At 53.0% G+C, this 17,928-nt stretch overlaps 4 protein-coding genes across 4 annotated transcripts; 3 read left to right on the forward strand and 1 right to left on the reverse strand.

Annotated features, from left to right (window-relative positions):
• The first annotated feature begins 6,538 nt into the window (after positions 1 to 6,538).
• Positions 6,539 to 7,210, forward strand: LOC136598366 (histone H1B-like). Its single transcript, XM_066588726.1, has one exon. It carries the CDS (start codon positions 6,554 to 6,556, stop codon positions 7,208 to 7,210), a length of 657 nt encoding a protein of 218 aa, XP_066444823.1. The 5' UTR covers positions 6,539 to 6,553.
• Positions 7,211 to 7,846: 636 nt separating this feature from the next.
• On the forward strand, positions 7,847 to 8,283 carry LOC136598362 (histone H3). Its single transcript, XM_066588723.1, has one exon. It carries the CDS (start codon positions 7,847 to 7,849, stop codon positions 8,255 to 8,257), a length of 411 nt encoding a protein of 136 aa, XP_066444820.1. The 3' UTR covers positions 8,258 to 8,283.
• A 2,471-nt stretch (positions 8,284 to 10,754) lies between these two features.
• LOC136598360 (histone H2B 1.1) lies at positions 10,755 to 11,176 on the reverse strand. The gene has a single exon (XM_066588721.1). It carries the CDS (start codon positions 11,159 to 11,161, stop codon positions 10,781 to 10,783), a length of 381 nt encoding a protein of 126 aa, XP_066444818.1. The 5' UTR covers positions 11,162 to 11,176; the 3' UTR covers positions 10,755 to 10,780.
• Positions 11,177 to 11,491: 315 nt separating this feature from the next.
• Positions 11,492 to 11,884, forward strand: LOC136598358 (histone H2A type 1). The gene has a single exon (XM_066588719.1). It carries the CDS (start codon positions 11,492 to 11,494, stop codon positions 11,882 to 11,884), a length of 393 nt encoding a protein of 130 aa, XP_066444816.1.
• Positions 11,885 to 17,928: the final 6,044 nt, after the last annotated feature.

The raw sequence follows: 17,928 nt of genomic DNA on the forward strand, positions 1-17,928 counted from the left end.
ATGCTCCCTGACCTACTGACTGCAATCCCTGCTAGCCATCATAAACCGCTCCTGCAGTCATACCGATTCTGCTGTCACACGGCTAAATGTCTGACCATTGTCTATGTGTATAGCATCCCTCACTCTCCACCTCGCCATACCGTACACATCTCCAGCCCCTTTACCCTCTGTATCACCCCATTACTTGTAGTATGTAAGCTCGTTGGAGCAGGACCCTCACCCCTATTGTTTCCATCAATTGATTACTATGTAACCGTGGTTCTGTAATGTTTGTACTTTTGTCTTTCTGTATCCCCTGTCTATGTAAGCGCTGCGGAATATGTTGGCGCTATACACATAAAGTTGTTTATTATTATTAGTAGTAGTAGTAGTAGTAGTAGTAGTAGTAGTAGTAGTAGTAGTAGTAGTAGTAGTAGTAGTAGTAGTATAGGGACAGCGTTGCTGAGATATGGAGAGTGGTAGTGTAGCATCCTGTGTACAAGAACCCCAACGGTCCTTCTTAGGACTACCTGTGACCGTGTGCATTTTACAGGTTGTCTGATGGGAGTTGTAGTCCATCACTATTGCACTTAGGCCTGTTTGCGGCCTTCCTGACTATATTTGTTTTCTGCCTGGAGTTTGCCTTACTAGACCGCTCTCAGTGACAAAGTCTAGGCACATAATTCCAAGATCATTTACACCGGGCTGTGTCTGCAGTGAATTAGAGACGCACAACATACGGCCACAGCGACTGATAGAGGGAAAGTGATATACACACTATATAGCCTGTATTCATTGACCAAAAAAAACCCCCAACAAGCTCCTACTTAGGGCTACCGCTGAGCGTCTGCATTTTACTGGCTGCCTGGCGGGAGTTCTGGTGCATCACTATTGCATTGCTTCCATTTTTTCTGCCTGGAGTTAGTGTTACGATTCCGCTCTCTGCGTGAAAGTGTACGCATATGATTCCATAATTATTTACAGCAGTCGGTGTCTGCTCTATTCGTAATCCACCATGCTGAGGGGTAGGGGTAGGGGTAGAGGATGTGGACGTGAGCGAGGATGCAGAGTTCCAAGTGAGGGTGTGGGCACAGGCCAAGTTCCTGGTCCAGGTGTATCCCAGCCGGCTGCTGCAGGATTAGGAGAGAGGCAAGTTTCTGGGGTCCCCAGCTTCATATCACAATTTGTGGGTCCACGTGGTAGACCTTTATTGCAAACAGAGCAGTGTGAGCAGGTCCGGTCGTGGATGGCAGAAAATGCATCCAGCAATGTATCAGGCACCCAGTCTTCTACGCCACCCACTGCTGAAACTCTGAATCCTCTGGCTGCTGCTCCTCCTTCCTCACAGCCTATACTGCTGCTACAAAAATGGTACTGGGGTCTGCATAAGCTTCTACTACATAAATGTTACAGGGGTCTGCGTATATTGCTGCTAGAGAAATGTTACTGGGGTCTGCCTATACTTCCACTACAGAAATGGTACTGGGGTCTGTGTATATTGCTGCTAGAGAAATGGTACTGGGGTCTGCATACGCTTCTGCTACATAAATGTTACAGGGGTCTGCTGCTACAGAAATGTTACAGGGGTCTGCGTATATTGCTGCTAGAGAAATGTTACTGGGGTCTGCCTATACTTCCACTACAGAAATGGTACTGGGGTCTGCCTATACTGCTGCTTCAAAAATGGTACTGGGGTCGGTCTATACTTCTGCTACACAAATGTTACAGGGGTTTGCCTATACTGCTGCTACAGAAATGTTCCTGGGGTGAGTATATACCTCTGCTACAGGAATGTTACAGCGGTCTGTCTATACTATGGGTGCACTAAGTCTTCCCATCGCGGTGTTTTACCTAATTGGCACAAATAGTACAGTGGCTGACTAGGCCTGAATTGCTGTCCGAGGCCAAGTGGCTTGGCGGGGCAAAACTCTCCCATGGTTGGGCACTCCAATTTCTTCCTGTGTAATACCATCTTTGTGCACTTACAGCATAGGCTAGGCCAAGGAACACAAAGACTGCCTCTTCCAGTGTTGAGCTATCTATGGTGCAACACATGGATTTCTTGTTGCTATGTAACTCAGGGCACCTTGGGTCACAAAGGTGGAGGCTTGGAACCGAGCCTGACCCTGGGCCCGCTAGCATGCTTCCAACACAGACTATAGCGGGTCCTGGTCATGGTGTCTTGGCCTTGTAATGCCACCTCCTCCCGCTTGGGGTCAGGGGATCAGCAATGCACATCATGTGCTTTCTCCTGTGTTACCACAGTTATCGGAGAAACTTGTTTGGGCCAAAGGAGAGGAGTGTAACTGCATTAACGTTACAGGGGCCTGCCTATACTTCAGCTGCAGAAATGTTACAGGGATCTGCCAATACTGCTGCTACATAAATGTTTCTGGGGTCTGTGTATACTTCTGCAACTAAAATGTTGTTGTGGTCTGTCTATACTGTTACTACTGAAATGTACCTAATACTCGGCTCTACCTATACTGCTGCTACGGAAATGTTACAGGGGTCTGTCTATACTGTTACTACTGAAAAATTACTAATATTAGGCTCTGCCTATACTGCTGCTACAGAAATGTCACTGGGGTCTGTCTATACTGTTACTACTGAAATGTTACTAATACTGGGCTCTGCCTATACTGCCGCTACGGAAATGTTACTAGGGTCTGTCTATAATGCTGCTACTGAAATGTTACTAATACTGGGCTCTGCCTATACTGCTGTTACTGAAATGTTACTGGGCTCTGCCTATTCTGCAGCTACTGAAATGTTACTGGGATCCGTCTATACTATTACTACAGAAGTGTTAATAGGGTCTCCCTGGACTTCTGCAGCATAACTGTTAGTGGGGTCAGCTTATACCTTTGCTACAGGAATATTACAGGGGTCTGTGTATAGTATGGGTGCACTAAGTGTTCCCATCGCAGTGTTCTACGTATCTGACCCCCCAAAAAACCCAGACTGACTAGGGCATGCAGTGTGGGCCGAAGCAAACCTGTACTTTATCTCACGTTAGCTCAGCTATCTGGGGGCACTGCAATGGGATTTATTTGTGTACTTCCTGGGACCCACCCATGCTGTAGGTCAACCCTGACTTCCCATAGCGGAGTTTTACCTGCCTGTTACTATGAAAAAAGGCCAGACTGACTAGCATGCAGTGTGGGCCGAAGCCAACCTGTATTTTATCTCACGTTACCTCAGCTATCCGGGGCGCTGCATTGGGACAAACAAGAGGAGCAATACAGCGCTAATGAGACGTTCACAGCTATGCTAGCATGGGAGTCCGCTCTAGGCGCACGATTGCTGAGGGTTTGTGCAGAGGCCTATGTACTGGGTGCAGTGAAAGTCCGCTTCCTGCCTATGAATGCTGAAGCTGTTGGCCGAGGACTATGTCCCGGGGGAACTGCAACTGCGCCAGGTTGGGGCTGTGCAACTTTTCCCTGCTAATCCAGTCATTGGAGCGGTGAAAGGAAAGCTAACTGATTTGATGAGCCCGTCGCAGATGAACTAGCATCGAAGTCCGCTTCATGCCTACGATTGCTGAAGCTGTGCGCCGAGGCCTATGTCGCCGGTGCGGTGCAAGTCTGCCATGTTTGGCCGCTCTGATTTATTTATTGTTCATGTCTTGGGTTGCCTAGGAACCACCCAAGCTGTTGGTGCAAACTTAGTTCCCATCGCAGTGTTTGACCTGTCTGGCACAAAGACACTGGCTGACTTGGGTAGAGGGCAGAGTGCAGATGGCTTTCCCCTTGCTGTGTCGATTGAGCTATGCGACACCTAGACAGAATGAATACTGTGTGGGCACATGGATTCCCCATTGCTATGTAACGCATGCCCACGTTTGCAGCTCCTGACGGAGGTGGCACAGGATTGGAATGAAGATCAAACGTCAATGTCTCACTTTTGTGTGCGCTGCAGACGCAGGGTGGGGGTTGGGCAGCATGTGACCCAGGAGAAGAGGCAGCGGTGTGTCCCGCAGGCAGTGCTTGTGCTTGGTTGGAGGTAGTGTGGTGCTTAGCTAAAGTGTGCCTTGCTAATGAGGGTTTGTCCGCAGTTTGTCCGAATCTACACAATGCTGCAACATCAGCAGCGAGAGGCATTTTCTGCTCAGCCATCGTGGTAACTTCCCGGAAAACCTTGGTGCCCTCAGCCATGAGCAAGGTGGACGATCCCACCAAGATGTGAAGGTCATGGAGGCAGGGTATCAGGGTAGACGGGGTGCATATATCAGGGCCGACTATTATTGGGGCATCAGTCCGGATTGCCAAAGATTGAACAACACTCCGTGACAAGATATCAGCCTAAAGGTTTCCCTTTGCCGCTACTACTTGCACACAATGTGACACAAGAACACTAGACCCTTTGTACGGACACGGCGACCTTTACATAAACATTACATTCAGAACTCATTTATTGTATTGTTCTCCATTGTATGTCCATGTTGGTCATTGTGAGCAGATTATTGACCCGCCGGCCGCACTGTGTACTGCGGCTACTGCCTTTACATGTATGACTGCAGGTAGGTACAGTGACCGGAGGCTAGTGGGTTAAGGGTTAAATGTACATAGCTAGGCCGGTGTCCCGTGGGAAGTCACGCATGGGGCAGCCCGGACAGGGAGCTGTCTTCCGTGAAGCTTCTTGATGGCACCCGATGGTATTTATTATCCTCTCCTCCCCACGGGGGCATCACGTAGACATAGAACAAGAGCAGCGTCCGAGGCAGCTAGGAGAGCCCGTCCTAGAGAGCGCTGCCCCCTCCCCTCACACCTGCCCGGAGGAGGGTTCATGGGAGGGCATGAGGTGCAGCAAAGCCGGAGTGACCCTACTGTACTGAGAAGGAAGCTGGAGGCCGGCCGGGAGACGGAGCTCAGCTACAGGTGTACTGATGCCGTACCATCTGCGTTGCTCCTATTCACTTACAGCTGAGCGGCCCTGGTGCATTATGTCTCCCGCGGATGTAAGGGTGGAAACATGGGTTGGGAGCCCTGAGTTAGATGGTACGTCTAGGCGAGGGGCACGACGGTGGACCGGCTGCCGCACACACACCTCCCCACATGTACCGCCCATTCCCCTGGCAAGCTCACATATCTCAGCTCCCGTACACCGATGGCACTAGCGCCGCTGCCACGGCGAACCCCGCTCTCGCTGTCCATGGCGCCGCTGGTGGCCAGCTCTGCCGATGACTGTGCGCTGCTTTTGTTCGGTCGGAGCAGCGGCTTGCCTACAAGAGCTCCACTAGCTGCCCCTGCACTGCTCTTTTTCTGGGTAGCCTCATTGGGCGCTAAATAGAAGAGCTGATTAGCGATCTGGAGGGGTATATGGGACGGGGTTGTGGGAGAAGCGGGGGGTCTCACAGTACCGATGGTCCTTCAGGGTCTGTGAAAGCTTTCTGGACCAACACGCTCTGCCATAGGAATCCCAGCGGACACTGTACAACATCTGCTGCCCCGGGGATCTACAGTAGAACCCTCCCTGCGGGTTCTGTACGATGTCACCGACTGCGGCACTGGATCTGGCGCTGAGAGTCCCGCTGTATTACTGCTCCGCTCGGGCATCAGTGACTGACAGGCCATCGCCGGCTGCAGGAGAACCGCGGGTAGAAGGCTTTGTTCAGGCGTCATTTTTTGGCGATCTACATCCCGATTAGAGCGTTGTTAGATGCCACCGCTCTTCAGCAGAATCCCAAGTTCCATCTTCACCGTCAACGATTGATGGGAACTACAGAGCCGATGCAATGGCCGTCACGTCCAGCACATGATATCCCTGGGATGATATAGAACGGGCAGCAGCCCGCGGGAGGAGATGAACCTGCAGAGAAGAATAATCGCTTCTTCTTGTGGACAACCACACCCATCATGTCCGGGGTATTAAAGGGACGATAACGTGTGGCATTCCCGATCGTCTGAGTGTACAGGGGGGGTACTGGGTTTCCTCATCTTACATTGCGCCGCAGTATAGAGAAGTCTGCAGTATATACAGTATACATTCAGCACCCGGGAGCTGGCAGTGAGCGGAGGCGCCGCCTGTGCTACACCTCTGGGCTCTCGGCAGCTCCAGGTCGTCCTCACATTGTGCAATCAGCTTCTGCACGATGGAGATTGTGGAGTAGATCCCGGGGATGGTGACAAGGGCCGGGAATAGAGGGAAGGCGCTCCCGCAGCGGTTTTATCTCCGCAGATAGGCGGTGATGTGCAGATCGGGAGAACTATGGCGAAGATCTCGTGGCCTCCTCTCCGCTCCTCCCCGGAACCTCCGCCAGCGGCGGCTGTAAACGGTTGCATGAGATGTCAGAGAGTGAGGAGTCACGTTGAAAGCGAGCTCTCCTGTCCGGTTCTGACCGGTAACGGACTCTTATCCCGGGCAGGGAAGCACAAGAGGAGAACGGAGCGGAGAGGAGGCCCGGATGGGATAAGGCACTAGCTGTGCTCAGTGTCAGCCAATAGCAGCTCAGGACGGGCCTGCTCACGAGCCAATCAGAGCGCGGCCGCTGTACATATAAGAGGCGCCACCAGCGCCGCTCTCAGAGTTTCTCTTCCAGGAGAGTTTTACTATTTGATTTCCGCAGCACACAATGGCAGAAACCGCGCCAGCCGCCGCTCCTCCTGCCGCCGAGCCGGCTGCCAAATCCAAGAAGCAGCCGAAGAAATCCGCCGCAGGGGGCGCCAAGAAAAGCAAGAAGTCCTCCGGTCCCGGCGTGTCGGAGCTGATCGTCAGAGCCGTGTCCGCCTCTAAAGAGCGCAGCGGGGTGTCTCTAGCCGCCCTGAAGAAGGCTCTGGCTGCCGGAGGGTACGATGTAGAGAAGAATAACAGCCGCCTGAAGCTGGCCGTCAAGTCTCTGGTCACCAAGGGCAGCCTGCTCCAGGTGAAAGGCAGCGGCGCCTCGGGCTCCTTCAAGCTGAACAAGAAGCAGGAGACTAAGGACAAGCCGGCCAAAAAGAAGCCAGCGTCTGCGGCCAAGCCCAAGAAGCCCGCTGGAGCCAAGAAAGCGGCGAAATCTCCTAAGAAGCCCAAGAAGGCTCCGGCCAAAAGCCCGAAAAAAGCAAAGAAACCTGCAGCGGCCGCCGCCAAGAAAGTGGCCAAGAGCCCGAAGAAAGCCTCAAAGCCGAAGGCCGCCCCAAAGCCCAAGAAGGTGACGAAGAGTCCGGCTAAGAAGGCGGCCAAACCCAAAGCTGCCAAGAGTCCAGCTAAGAAGGCTGTTAAAGCCAAGAGGAGTGCGGCTAAGAAATAAGCTGAAGCCGCCCGTGCATTTACCCCACAAAGGCTCTTTTCAGAGCCGCCACCTTCTCACCGCAGAGCTGTATTATCACTGTCTCGAATTCTGTTCTAGATAGCAGCGCCCTCATAGCGGCTACAGGGGACTTCATATCAGTTGGGAGTCTAGGGAGCGAGGGGGAGGCTGTAGAGGGGGAGTAATACGAGACATTGTCGCCGCATCATCCCCGTTACTGTTGGGCACTGTGACCTATACAACGTGTGTATGGATGCCGGGCTGAGTGTGAAGAGGGAGGGGACTCGCCGACCTAATGCATTTCCCATAAAAGCAGCACAGCTTCTAATGGGGGAGACTGCCGTGCAGCGTGGAGTGTGTGTTTCTGCGGACATATCAATGCAGGGAAGCAGCTGAGAACATGATTTCACAGACACCCGTACGTATCATGCTGAGGTAGGGCAAGCCTCTGCCGAACGCTGATTGGTCGCAGGCATCAAGCGTTTTGGCGGGCTAGTGGTTTGTTCGAAAAAGCCAATGAGACGTAGGGGGCGTTCTTTCTAAGAGCCAATAGGGAAGAGCAAGTAGGGTATAAAGGCTCTGCTCTTTCTACGGCTCCCATCATATCACATCTATGTGCATCTCTACAGTAGAGCTATGGCCAGAACCAAGCAGACCGCTCGTAAATCCACCGGAGGGAAAGCTCCCCGCAAGCAGCTGGCTACGAAGGCCGCCAGGAAGAGCGCTCCTGCCACCGGCGGAGTGAAGAAGCCTCACCGCTACCGTCCAGGTACAGTGGCTCTCCGTGAAATCCGTCGCTACCAGAAGTCCACCGAGCTGCTGATCCGTAAGCTTCCCTTCCAGCGCCTGGTGAGAGAGATCGCCCAGGACTTCAAGACTGACCTGCGCTTCCAGAGCTCAGCGGTCATGGCCCTGCAGGAGGCCAGCGAGGCTTACCTGGTAGGACTGTTCGAGGACACCAATCTGTGCGCCATCCACGCCAAGCGGGTCACCATCATGCCCAAAGACATCCAGCTGGCCCGCAGGATTCGCGGAGAGAGGGCTTAGATCTGCTCTGGGCACCGCATGGAACACAAAGGCTCTTTTCAGAGCCACCAAATCCTCCTCAAACGAGCTGCATCCTGTCCTCCGCTGTCATTCTTCCGATTCCCTCCCCATTTGGGTTCACAGCCAGCCTGTCCGCAATAATGTGTCGTCAGCAGGAGGTGGTCTGTTAACCCCTTCAGTGACCTAGTCAGTACCTCGGGTAATTTATGCCATTTTCTCATATTTCCATATTGTAGAAAGAGACAAAGCGATGAAGTTGTCAGTGAGAGGCATCTATCGGTTCCTGTAGTCCGCCGGGAGGGAAGGGATTAGTGTTGAGGATGTATTTTATATGTGGATGTTATCTCATTGTACCAAGGAGAAAGAAAGCCATACAAAAACAACAATAATACTACACAATGACATGAGGCACCTAGCCAGGAGGCTTTTGAGAGTTGTAGAGGAAGCGGGTAAATTCCAAATTTCAAACGGTTCTGTGCTAAACCAATCAGCAAGGAAGGGGAGTGGCCAACATGTAATTGCCCCATTAGGAAGGCCTTAAACTTGCGTCATTTATTATTGTTTTCTAATTCTGCTCTTTCACCATAACACAAAGGCTCTTCTCAGAGCCGCTCACATCTTCCAAGAAAAGGCTGTAATCCAACTCCTTGTGGGGGGTTGCCGCTGATTCTGTCTGATTGCCAGTCTGATAATTGGAATGTCCCAGGTGAAGGAAGAGCTTCCTGGCCCGCGCGTACTTCAGGCTCTAGTCCCTTTTCCCTCCTACCGATAGAGAGGAGGAAGCAGGCTGCGGCGCACTGATTGTATGTCCTCCTTGCACTAAAGCATACGGCCTGCCCGCTAATCCGTGTAGTGCTACCATATTGGAGGCGTCCTGCACGGCCGTCCTCTCATATAGAAGTGCTGCAATTGCACCAAGATCTCCGAAGGACCCGCGGAGCCATTATTTTATATAGAGTTGTGGTCATAGCACCCAGCTCTCCCAGAATACTGCACTGACATCGTGTTGCAGGACTCTGGGAGAGCTGAATGATATAGCCGCAGCACTAAACCTAGGCAAGAGGGTGGCCCTGCAGATCTCTGAGAGATACAGTCTGCGCCTCTATGTGAGGGGATGACCGCTGTCACTCTGGTCCCCGCCAGGCTATCTTGGCTCCCATTCCCACTGCTGCTGCTACTCTGGTCCCTGCACCGCTCTCGTTCCCTTTGCGGCCGCTGGAGTAAAAGGAGTCAAGAGGCGCCTGGACACCTCTACATGCGGAGCTGGGGAGTGTGAGGCTCTTCTCGTCATGCTCCTCCTCCCCTTTCCTGGCGCTTCAAGCCTCTCATTGTCAGGCATCCCGAGTTGCCTCCGCTACCCCCTTGTACCCACTACAATGCACTACAGCCCCCAGCATGTCATCCTTGGACAACTATGTCGTCTGCCTCCGACCCTTTGTGCACCCCACTGCTTCGGTCACACACACTCCATGTAACCCGTGTAATCACTGACGGGGCATCTGATAGAGCGGCGATCAGGGCTGCCGGTATCTGATCAGCAGGGGATACACTGTGCTCAGATTACCGCGAGCAGCAACAGTCGCCGATTATCTGATGGCTTTATTGTCCGGTGCGGCGCCACTAAATCTAGGTAGAGCGCCGCACAGTGCCCACCAGTATGGAGGCGTCCGCGGGTGCTCTAGAGTGACGGCTCTTCTGCCCGCGGGTCCCCCGGATGGTTTAGAGATCTGCCTATTCCCAGGACACAAGCTCCAGGTCCGCTCACTATCAGCTCCCCGGCCCGGCTGTCACGTATTCACCATTTCTGAGAGAACAGTTGGGGTTATCAGCGAGCTGCCGGGACGGGTACATATCGGGAGAAGCATGCGGCCGGCGCTGTACACTCCACCGATCACACTCGGTTAATATCCCGAACTCCCGCGCTGGGTTTCTAAATATTCCCTAAAGTGTGCTGGAACTGCACCTTGTGTCGGCGATCCTCCTAGTTGCTCTTTACCATCCGCAGCTTTCTTCTAATTCATCCCAGCTGCATTACTGGCGATATAAACCACGGGTTCTGAGCAGTCCGTCAGGGCATCGTCCATAACAATGCTGCGGCCGCTTTGTCCTCACACCGGGAGCAATGCATCAACACCCTGCAGCCGCGCCGACATAACGGCGGTCTATCCCCACCTACTGCCAGCAGGAGACATGATTGCTATTGCTGGAAGGCAATAGGACAGAGCCCCCCCGAGCGCTTGTGGACACGGGGAAGAAAACGGAGCCCCAAACCGCAGCAGGCGGTGGAGTCTGAGATGATCATCTGTGTTCCGCTGCTGCCTCCCCCAATAATGCCATTTATACTGCACGATGCAGAAGAGACACCAGAGAGAACTAGCACACAATCTGGTTATCATTCACTCTACAGCAACGTATTACAATAACCTACACACCGACTAGGAGGTGGCAGCTCTGCTGTAGACGGGGTGGGTGGCTCTTAGAAGAGCCTTTGGGGTGATCGTGCACGGCGGGCCACTAGACAGATTACTTGGCGCTGGTGTACTTGGTGACGGCCTTGGTGCCCTCGGACACGGCGTGCTTGGCCAGCTCCCCGGGCAGCAGCAGGCGCACGGCGGTCTGGATCTCCCGGGAGGTGATGGTGGAGCGCTTGTTGTAGTGAGCCAGGCGGGAGGCTTCCCCTGCGATGCGCTCGAAGATGTCGTTGACGAAGGAGTTCATGATGCCCATGGCCTTGGAGGAGATGCCGGTGTCGGGGTGGACCTGCTTCAGCACCTTGTACACGTAGATGGCATAGCTCTCCTTCCTGGTCTTCCTACGCTTCTTGCCGTCCTTCTTCTGAGTCTTGGTCACGGCTTTCTTGGAGCCCTTCTTGGGCGCTGGAGCAGACTTGGCGGGATCAGGCATGATAACGTAGAGATACTTTCCTCACTAGAGAGAACAGTGTTCCTGCACCTCCCAGCGCTGCGGTATTTATAGCGGGGCCATGCAAATGAGGACCGCCGTTTGCTTGCCGTTCTACTGGAGCGACATGTGGCCTCTGTGAGCGTCTTTAGCCACGCCCAGTGCAGCTCATTGGTTCTTCCTCAAGTCTGGCCTCTATTGCGTGTATGCAATCTACCCAATTAGAAGAGAGGAGGGCGGAGCAGCAGGTTATAAAAATCAACAGAACTGCGCCTTCTCGTTATCACAACTTTCAAGGTGTTTTATTTTAATTCTGCTTTCCTGTGCTAGAAGATGTCTGGACGCGGCAAACAAGGAGGCAAAGTCCGTGCTAAGGCCAAGACTCGCTCATCCCGGGCAGGACTGCAGTTCCCTGTCGGCCGTGTACACAGGCTTCTCCGCAAGGGCAACTACGCTGAGAGGGTGGGTGCCGGCGCTCCGGTCTATCTGGCAGCAGTGCTAGAGTATCTGACCGCTGAGATCCTGGAATTGGCTGGCAATGCCGCCCGGGACAACAAGAAGACCCGCATCATCCCCCGTCACCTCCAGCTGGCTGTGCGCAACGACGAGGAGCTGAACAAGCTGCTCGGTGGGGTGACCATCGCCCAGGGAGGCGTCCTGCCCAACATCCAGGCCGTGCTGCTGCCCAAGAAGACCGAGAGCAGCAAGACGAGCAAGAGCAAGTGATCGTGCCGATCCCTCCATAGAACCAAAGGCTCTTCTAAGAGCCACCCACATGCTCCTTATAACAGAGCTTCGCCGCTTCTATGCTGTGATACTCGGTGGCCGGTACGCCGGCTGCACCAGGAAACTGTATAAATGTAGTACAGGACTTTCCACAAGGAGGCAGAGGTTGGGGCGGATGCCAATGTGGCCATCCCTGTCACCGGCAGAAGCGGACAATCGTCCTGCTCTAGGTGACCTCATGTCCAGAGGACGGGCGGCTGTAGGGGTTAACAGAGTCCTCTGTTTGGTCACGTATATACAAGAATCGGAACGCTTCCGTTGTGTTTCGGATAGAACACCCAGCTTTCTCAGGGTCCTGCGTGGGCCGTATGCTTACAAAGCGTTGCAGCCGCATCATCCAGCCCTCTCAGAGCTCTGCACGGTCGCCCCCTTAGAAGTGCGCTCATCATGTCACCCAGTTCACCACGGCCATGCCCCTTTTATGGAGGTGTAGCTATATCACCCAGCTTTCCCAGAGCCCTGCACGGCACAGGCTGGTTTTGGATTATAGTAAACCTACAGGGATTAGACGTCCTCTTGCGTTACGGGTGGAGCAGGTAGAGGATCCCACCGCCCGTCGTAGGGCTGGGATTAGGGGGTGTATCTGAGGGTTCTTTACCTCCAGCCCCGAGCGCCTCTATATCAGACGGCCTGGTCACTGATTACACGTGTTACATGGATGAATGGAGGACAGGAAGAGCGGGAGACGCGATCAACTGAGCGGGAAGTTCAAAATCTCCGGGGATCAGCCAATGAGCGGGAAGAATCTGACTATAGCCCCGCCCATAGGCGGCACTAAAACCACCCGACCTCCAACGGCAGGTCTGTTAACCCTTCACCGCACTCATTAATTCAGGCCCAGCTCCTCGCGTATTATAAACATAACCTGCCTGCCCTAAACAGGTTAAGGGGTTTAAAAGCGTGCCGTGACCGCAGCCTGAAGCGCACCCTGACGGGGAGGCTGCTACACCCCGGCTGTATCATGTCAGAGCGCATAGACCATCACCGCTGCTGACGACGACCCCACAAGGAGTTGGATTACAGCCTTTCCTTGGAAGAGGTGGGCGGCTCTGAGAAGAGCCTTTGTGTTATGGTGAAAGAGCAGAATTATTAACCTCCGAAGCCGTAGAGAGTGCGGCCCTGGCGCTTGAGCGCGTACACCACGTCCATAGCGGTGACGGTCTTGCGCTTGGCGTGCTCGGTGTAGGTGACGGGACGGCATACCGGGAAAAATAGTGGTGACTGGGACCGAGTAGCGCGGGACCGCTGCTGCCATCATGTTTTTGAAAGCTTCCGTTTCCACAAGCCTGTACGGCAGCATCTCTAGGCTGATTAATTTTGCAATGTGCACATTTACAGCTTGTGCGTATGGGTGCGTGGTGGCGTTTTTGCGCTTTTGCTCAAACGCTTGTGTTGGCGACAGCTGAACGCTGCGCTGAGAGACATTGCTGGGTGGAGTGGAGGACAGTGGAGGTGAGGGTGTGGGTGCAGGCCGGGAGGCGCACGTGCCTGTGTTGTGAGCGGGGGGGGGGGGGGGGGTGGATCTGAGTGGCAGGTTGGGACACAGGGGGAGGTGGTGTGCTGGAGGTGGTGAACGGCCTTTGTCCCACCTTGTGGGGTGCTTGGCCATCATATGCCTGCGCATGCTGGTGGTGGGGAGGCTGGTAGTGGTGGCTCCCCGGCTGATCTTGGCGCGACACAGGTTGCACACCACTGTCCGTCGGTCGTCTGTGCTCTCACTGAAAAACGTCCACACCTTTGAAGACCTAGACCTCTGCACGGTGGCTAGGCGTGAGGGGGTGCTTTGGGAAACAGTTGGGGGGGGGTCTTCGCTCTGGCACCTGCCTCTACCCCCGGCCACTCCACTGCCTTTTCCAACCTGTCCTGCTGCTGCACTTGCCTCCCCCTCTGAAGACCTGTCCTGCTGGTACACTGCCTCCCCCTCTGAAGAACTCTTCTCAGTTGGCTTAGCGAACCAGGTGGGATCAGTCACCTCATCGTCCAGCGGTTCTTCCTCCGAATCCTCTGTGCTCTGCTCCCTCGGACTTACTGCTCTTACTACTACCTCACTGATAGACAACTGTGTCTCATCATCATCGACCTCCTCACCCACTGAAAGCTCTTGAGACAGTTGCCGGAAGTCCCCGGCCTCATCACCCGGACCCCGGGAACTTTTCAAAGATTGGGCATGGGTCACGACAAACTCCTGAGGTGAGAGAGGAACTATTATTTCCCAATCAAGGCAGGGGCCCCAGAACAGTTCCTGGGAGTCTGCCTGCTCCTCAGAATGTGTCATTTTCATGGAGTGAGGAGGCTGGGAGGAAGGAGGAGCAGCAGCCAGAGGATTCAGAGTTGCTGTAATGGACTGCGTAGAAGACTGGGTGGTCGATAGATTGCTGGATGCATTTTCTGCCATCCACGACAGGACCTGATCACACTGCTCTGTTTGTAATAAAGGTCTATTAAGTGGACCCAAAAATTGTGATATGAAGCTGGGGACCCCAGAAACTTTCCTCTCTCCTAATCCCGCAGCAGCCGGCTGCAATTCACCTGGACCAGGAACTCGTCCTGTGCCCACACCCTCACTTGGACCTCCGCGTCCTCGACCCTTACCCCTACTCCTCATCATGGCGGATTAAGAATAGAGCAGGGCCCAAATAAATTACCCCACTGTACAGCACTGACAACTGGGCCTTAATTCACCGCACACAGAGACTTGTAGATAGCGGAGGCTCTATGCTGTGACTTGTGTCTTGCGCTGATACCTAGGGGTAATTTACTGCTCGCAGAGACTTGTAGATAATAGAGGCTGTGTGGAGGGGGAGAAGAGTCTAACGCCAGTGGATAGTGCTGGTAACTGCGGCGATCTCAACCCCACAAAGGAAAGGGTATAGTGGGACGCTCTGCACAGCGGCAGAGCTGAAATACTTTGCAGTGGCCCCGGTAATATTACGGTACTGTTTAGCGGTGAGACCGCTGTCTAATACACTGCAGACACAGAACGGTATAACTGAAGTCGTTTGCAGTAGGCTAGGAAATATTTGAGTGCAGTTTCATGGTGAGAGCCGGTTGTACGGCACTGCAGCCTGAGAACGCCTATTACTGAAAGGCTGGGAACAGGCCTAGATGCGTAATACAAAAATGGATGCACTACAACTCCCAGCAGGCCACAAGTATAATGTACACGGTCAGATGCAGCCCAATGGAGGAGCTTTGGGGTTTTTGTAGACAGGATCCTACTCTAACACTTTCCCTATATCAGCAGCTCTTTCCCTATACTCTGTATAATACACTGCAGACTTAGAACGCTATAGCTGTAATGGCCTGCACAGCCCGAGATGGGGGGGGGGGGGGGGGGGCACTACTGCTCCCTGCCAGCCACAACAGTAATGCACACGGTCAGATGTGGCCCTAAGGAGGACAGTTGGGGTTCTTGTAGACAAGAACCTATGCTAACCCTATATCAGCAGCAGCACTGTCCCTATACTCTCCCAGCGTGTGTCTTAGGCGAGGCACGGGCGGGACCGCTTTAGGTACTCGGCGGTCACCTGATCTCGCCAGCCACTCACTGCTGGGGGGTGGGATAGGGCTGGCGTGTCACAGCAGGAAGTGGTAATGCCTTCCCCGCATGTCTATTGGCTAGAAAATGGCGCTAAACATGCAGGGAAGGACATGGAATTGACTGGAGTACCGCGTGGTGTTCGTCTCCAGTCCCCTAATGCTCGGGTGAGTGTGCTCGCTCATCTCTCGTTATTACCTTAATTATATCAATGTGGATTCTATCATTTATATTGATTACATAGTATATCTAAAGATAGACAGACAGACATACAAACACATTGCATGCTAATGAGCCCGTCTGTCTGGCAGTTGACTGTGCATTGTGATGTTATCAATCTGGTGTGACACGGGCCGTATAGAATGATGAATACTGGAGCTTGGTGGCCATCTGAAGTCAGTCTCCACTTCGGACGGGTTACAGATTAAACAGTATTGTATTGTCGTAAATGTGCCCGGTCATATCTCTGCTTGCTGCATGCGGTGTGCTATATTGTTGCAGCGTGTGCATCTTCCATGCTGGCACTTATAGGATCCTGCCGGTAGGGTAGATAAATTGCCCCTATGTTTTTGATGTGTCCTTACAGAATACTATATTGGGCCTGGGGGTTATGGTATCTATTAGGTAAATATCACTTTTAAGTATCTCCCGGTGTTTAATGAAGAGAATTCTAAAGGCCCATTTAGACACAACGATTATCACTCAAAATCCACGCACACGGCAGTTCATGGGGCAGTTTTGAGCGTTCGCTTTGCATAAGCGTGTAAATGAAGACTCACGCTGTATGCAGAATACAAGCGGGACCGCTATCTTCTCCATACAGCTGTTGTCTTCTCGGAGCGCTCAGCTGATATCCCGCTAAGCACTCCTAGTGGGGTATGCAGAACACAGCTGGAGCGCTTGTCTTCTTCATATTCCGGCTGTGTTCCCCAAGCAGGATACCAGCTAAAACAATAGTATCAGTGGCATCCCGCTGAGAATGCAGCATGCAGCATGGATAAGGCTCATCGTTGTCTTTCAGCTAGCTAAATGGGCCTTTATTGAAACATTGAAACATGTCTGCTTGCTGGGGGGGGGGGGGGGGGGGCAGTGCCCGTGTAAGGGTCTAGTACTATGTTGTATGCATTGCACAGCTGCAGCATGTAAGGGGCTAATGTCTGAAAGTGGCTGGGATATGTCTACAAAAGTACCAATATCTGTACCGTCACAAGAAGTCTGCCTTCTATAAATGCGAGTGATTGAGGTGTAGTTGGAGTCCATCCTCTTCAACGGTTAGGAGTGAAGGGTACTATTGTACCCTGATGCTGTTGGGGCATGGTGGTCTGGACGCAGGTCAAGACCTGTTGCCGTGTTATGGAGGACAGGGGTTAATGCACCATGTGGAGAGACTGCTGGTGCTGCCTGTCTTTGATGCATGCTGGATTAGTCATGCCTGGGAGTAGGGTGATGTTGTGTGGTTTCCCATTCACTCTGCCAGTTCCCATGTGCATAGTGGCTATATATTATCACGCCTCCCTTTGCTCAGTGCTGCTTATTATGTTCCATAGTGGAGTCCCTGGAGTTTGGAGCTCTTCTGTGCTGGGTATTTTTCTACTTGCAGATAAGTCGCTGTGGGTTCTGTTTCAGTTGCATTTCTGTTTTTCATTTCTGTGTTGCTTTGCTGTTCGGTTCATCTCTCCAGGGGTCCTTTCAGGGACAGACAGGGCCCAGGAGGAAGACCGTGGGGCTGTCTCTATCAAGACTACTACTCTTCTTTAAGGCAGGGCCCCCTCACCCCACTTACTAGGTTAGGGCCAGGCTTCATCCTCCCTGGAGCGGTGCTACCATTCAGCATAGCATGGTGTGCGGCTCTTCCTACAGCGCATGCGTTCCCTGTCGCCGTGCTGAGTGTGGTACCCTGGTGTCGCACAGGCTTTTCATCAGGGTTATGCATTTCAGTTGTGGTGCACACTGCTCTTCGGTGCATATCTATCTACCAGAGTAGTTGTGAACATCACCCTGAGCCGGTGCTGAGCGTAGTGCTTGTGAACCATTGGGGCGTCACGCCCGCAGCAGTCAGGAACACGGCGATCCATGGGCAACCATATATATCCTGACAATGGTAATGATCTCACCTATGTAGCAGGTTATGTTAGCTCCCGTCTTATATGTCTTGCTGTGTCCTCTTTTCTGCATGAAGAAAGCAGTCTCTCATCCATACCGCTCGATCCTAGGCGGTACGTCCGGAGACGTTTGTATTTTTCTTGTTATAATGGGCACATACTGAATACATAGAGGAAAGCTTTTATCTCTATGCCTCCAGGCTCCTATCATTTAAATGCACATATATATCCTGGGCCTGCTAACCTGAAGTTGAATGCACATTAAATATGCTAATCATAGGGCCTCTGAGGCGAAGCAGGGTAATTTGGAAGTGGGCCCACTCAGCAGATAATAGGCTCTCTGC

This window comes from Eleutherodactylus coqui, unplaced genomic scaffold (assembly GCF_035609145.1).
Source record: "Eleutherodactylus coqui strain aEleCoq1 unplaced genomic scaffold, aEleCoq1.hap1 HAP1_SCAFFOLD_457, whole genome shotgun sequence".
Taxonomy (NCBI): domain Eukaryota; kingdom Metazoa; phylum Chordata; class Amphibia; order Anura; family Eleutherodactylidae; genus Eleutherodactylus; species Eleutherodactylus coqui.

Bases quoted from the DNA above. Each gene is read 5' to 3' on its own strand.
- LOC136598360 (XM_066588721.1), bottom strand. From the start codon at position 11,161: ATGCCTGATCCCGCCAAGTCTGCTCCAGCGCCCAAGAAGGGCTCCAAG.
- LOC136598358 (XM_066588719.1), top strand. From the start codon at position 11,492: ATGTCTGGACGCGGCAAACAAGGAGGCAAAGTCCGTGCTAAGGCCAAG.
- LOC136598366 (XM_066588726.1), top strand. From the start codon at position 6,554: ATGGCAGAAACCGCGCCAGCCGCCGCTCCTCCTGCCGCCGAGCCGGCT.
- LOC136598362 (XM_066588723.1), top strand. From the start codon at position 7,847: ATGGCCAGAACCAAGCAGACCGCTCGTAAATCCACCGGAGGGAAAGCT.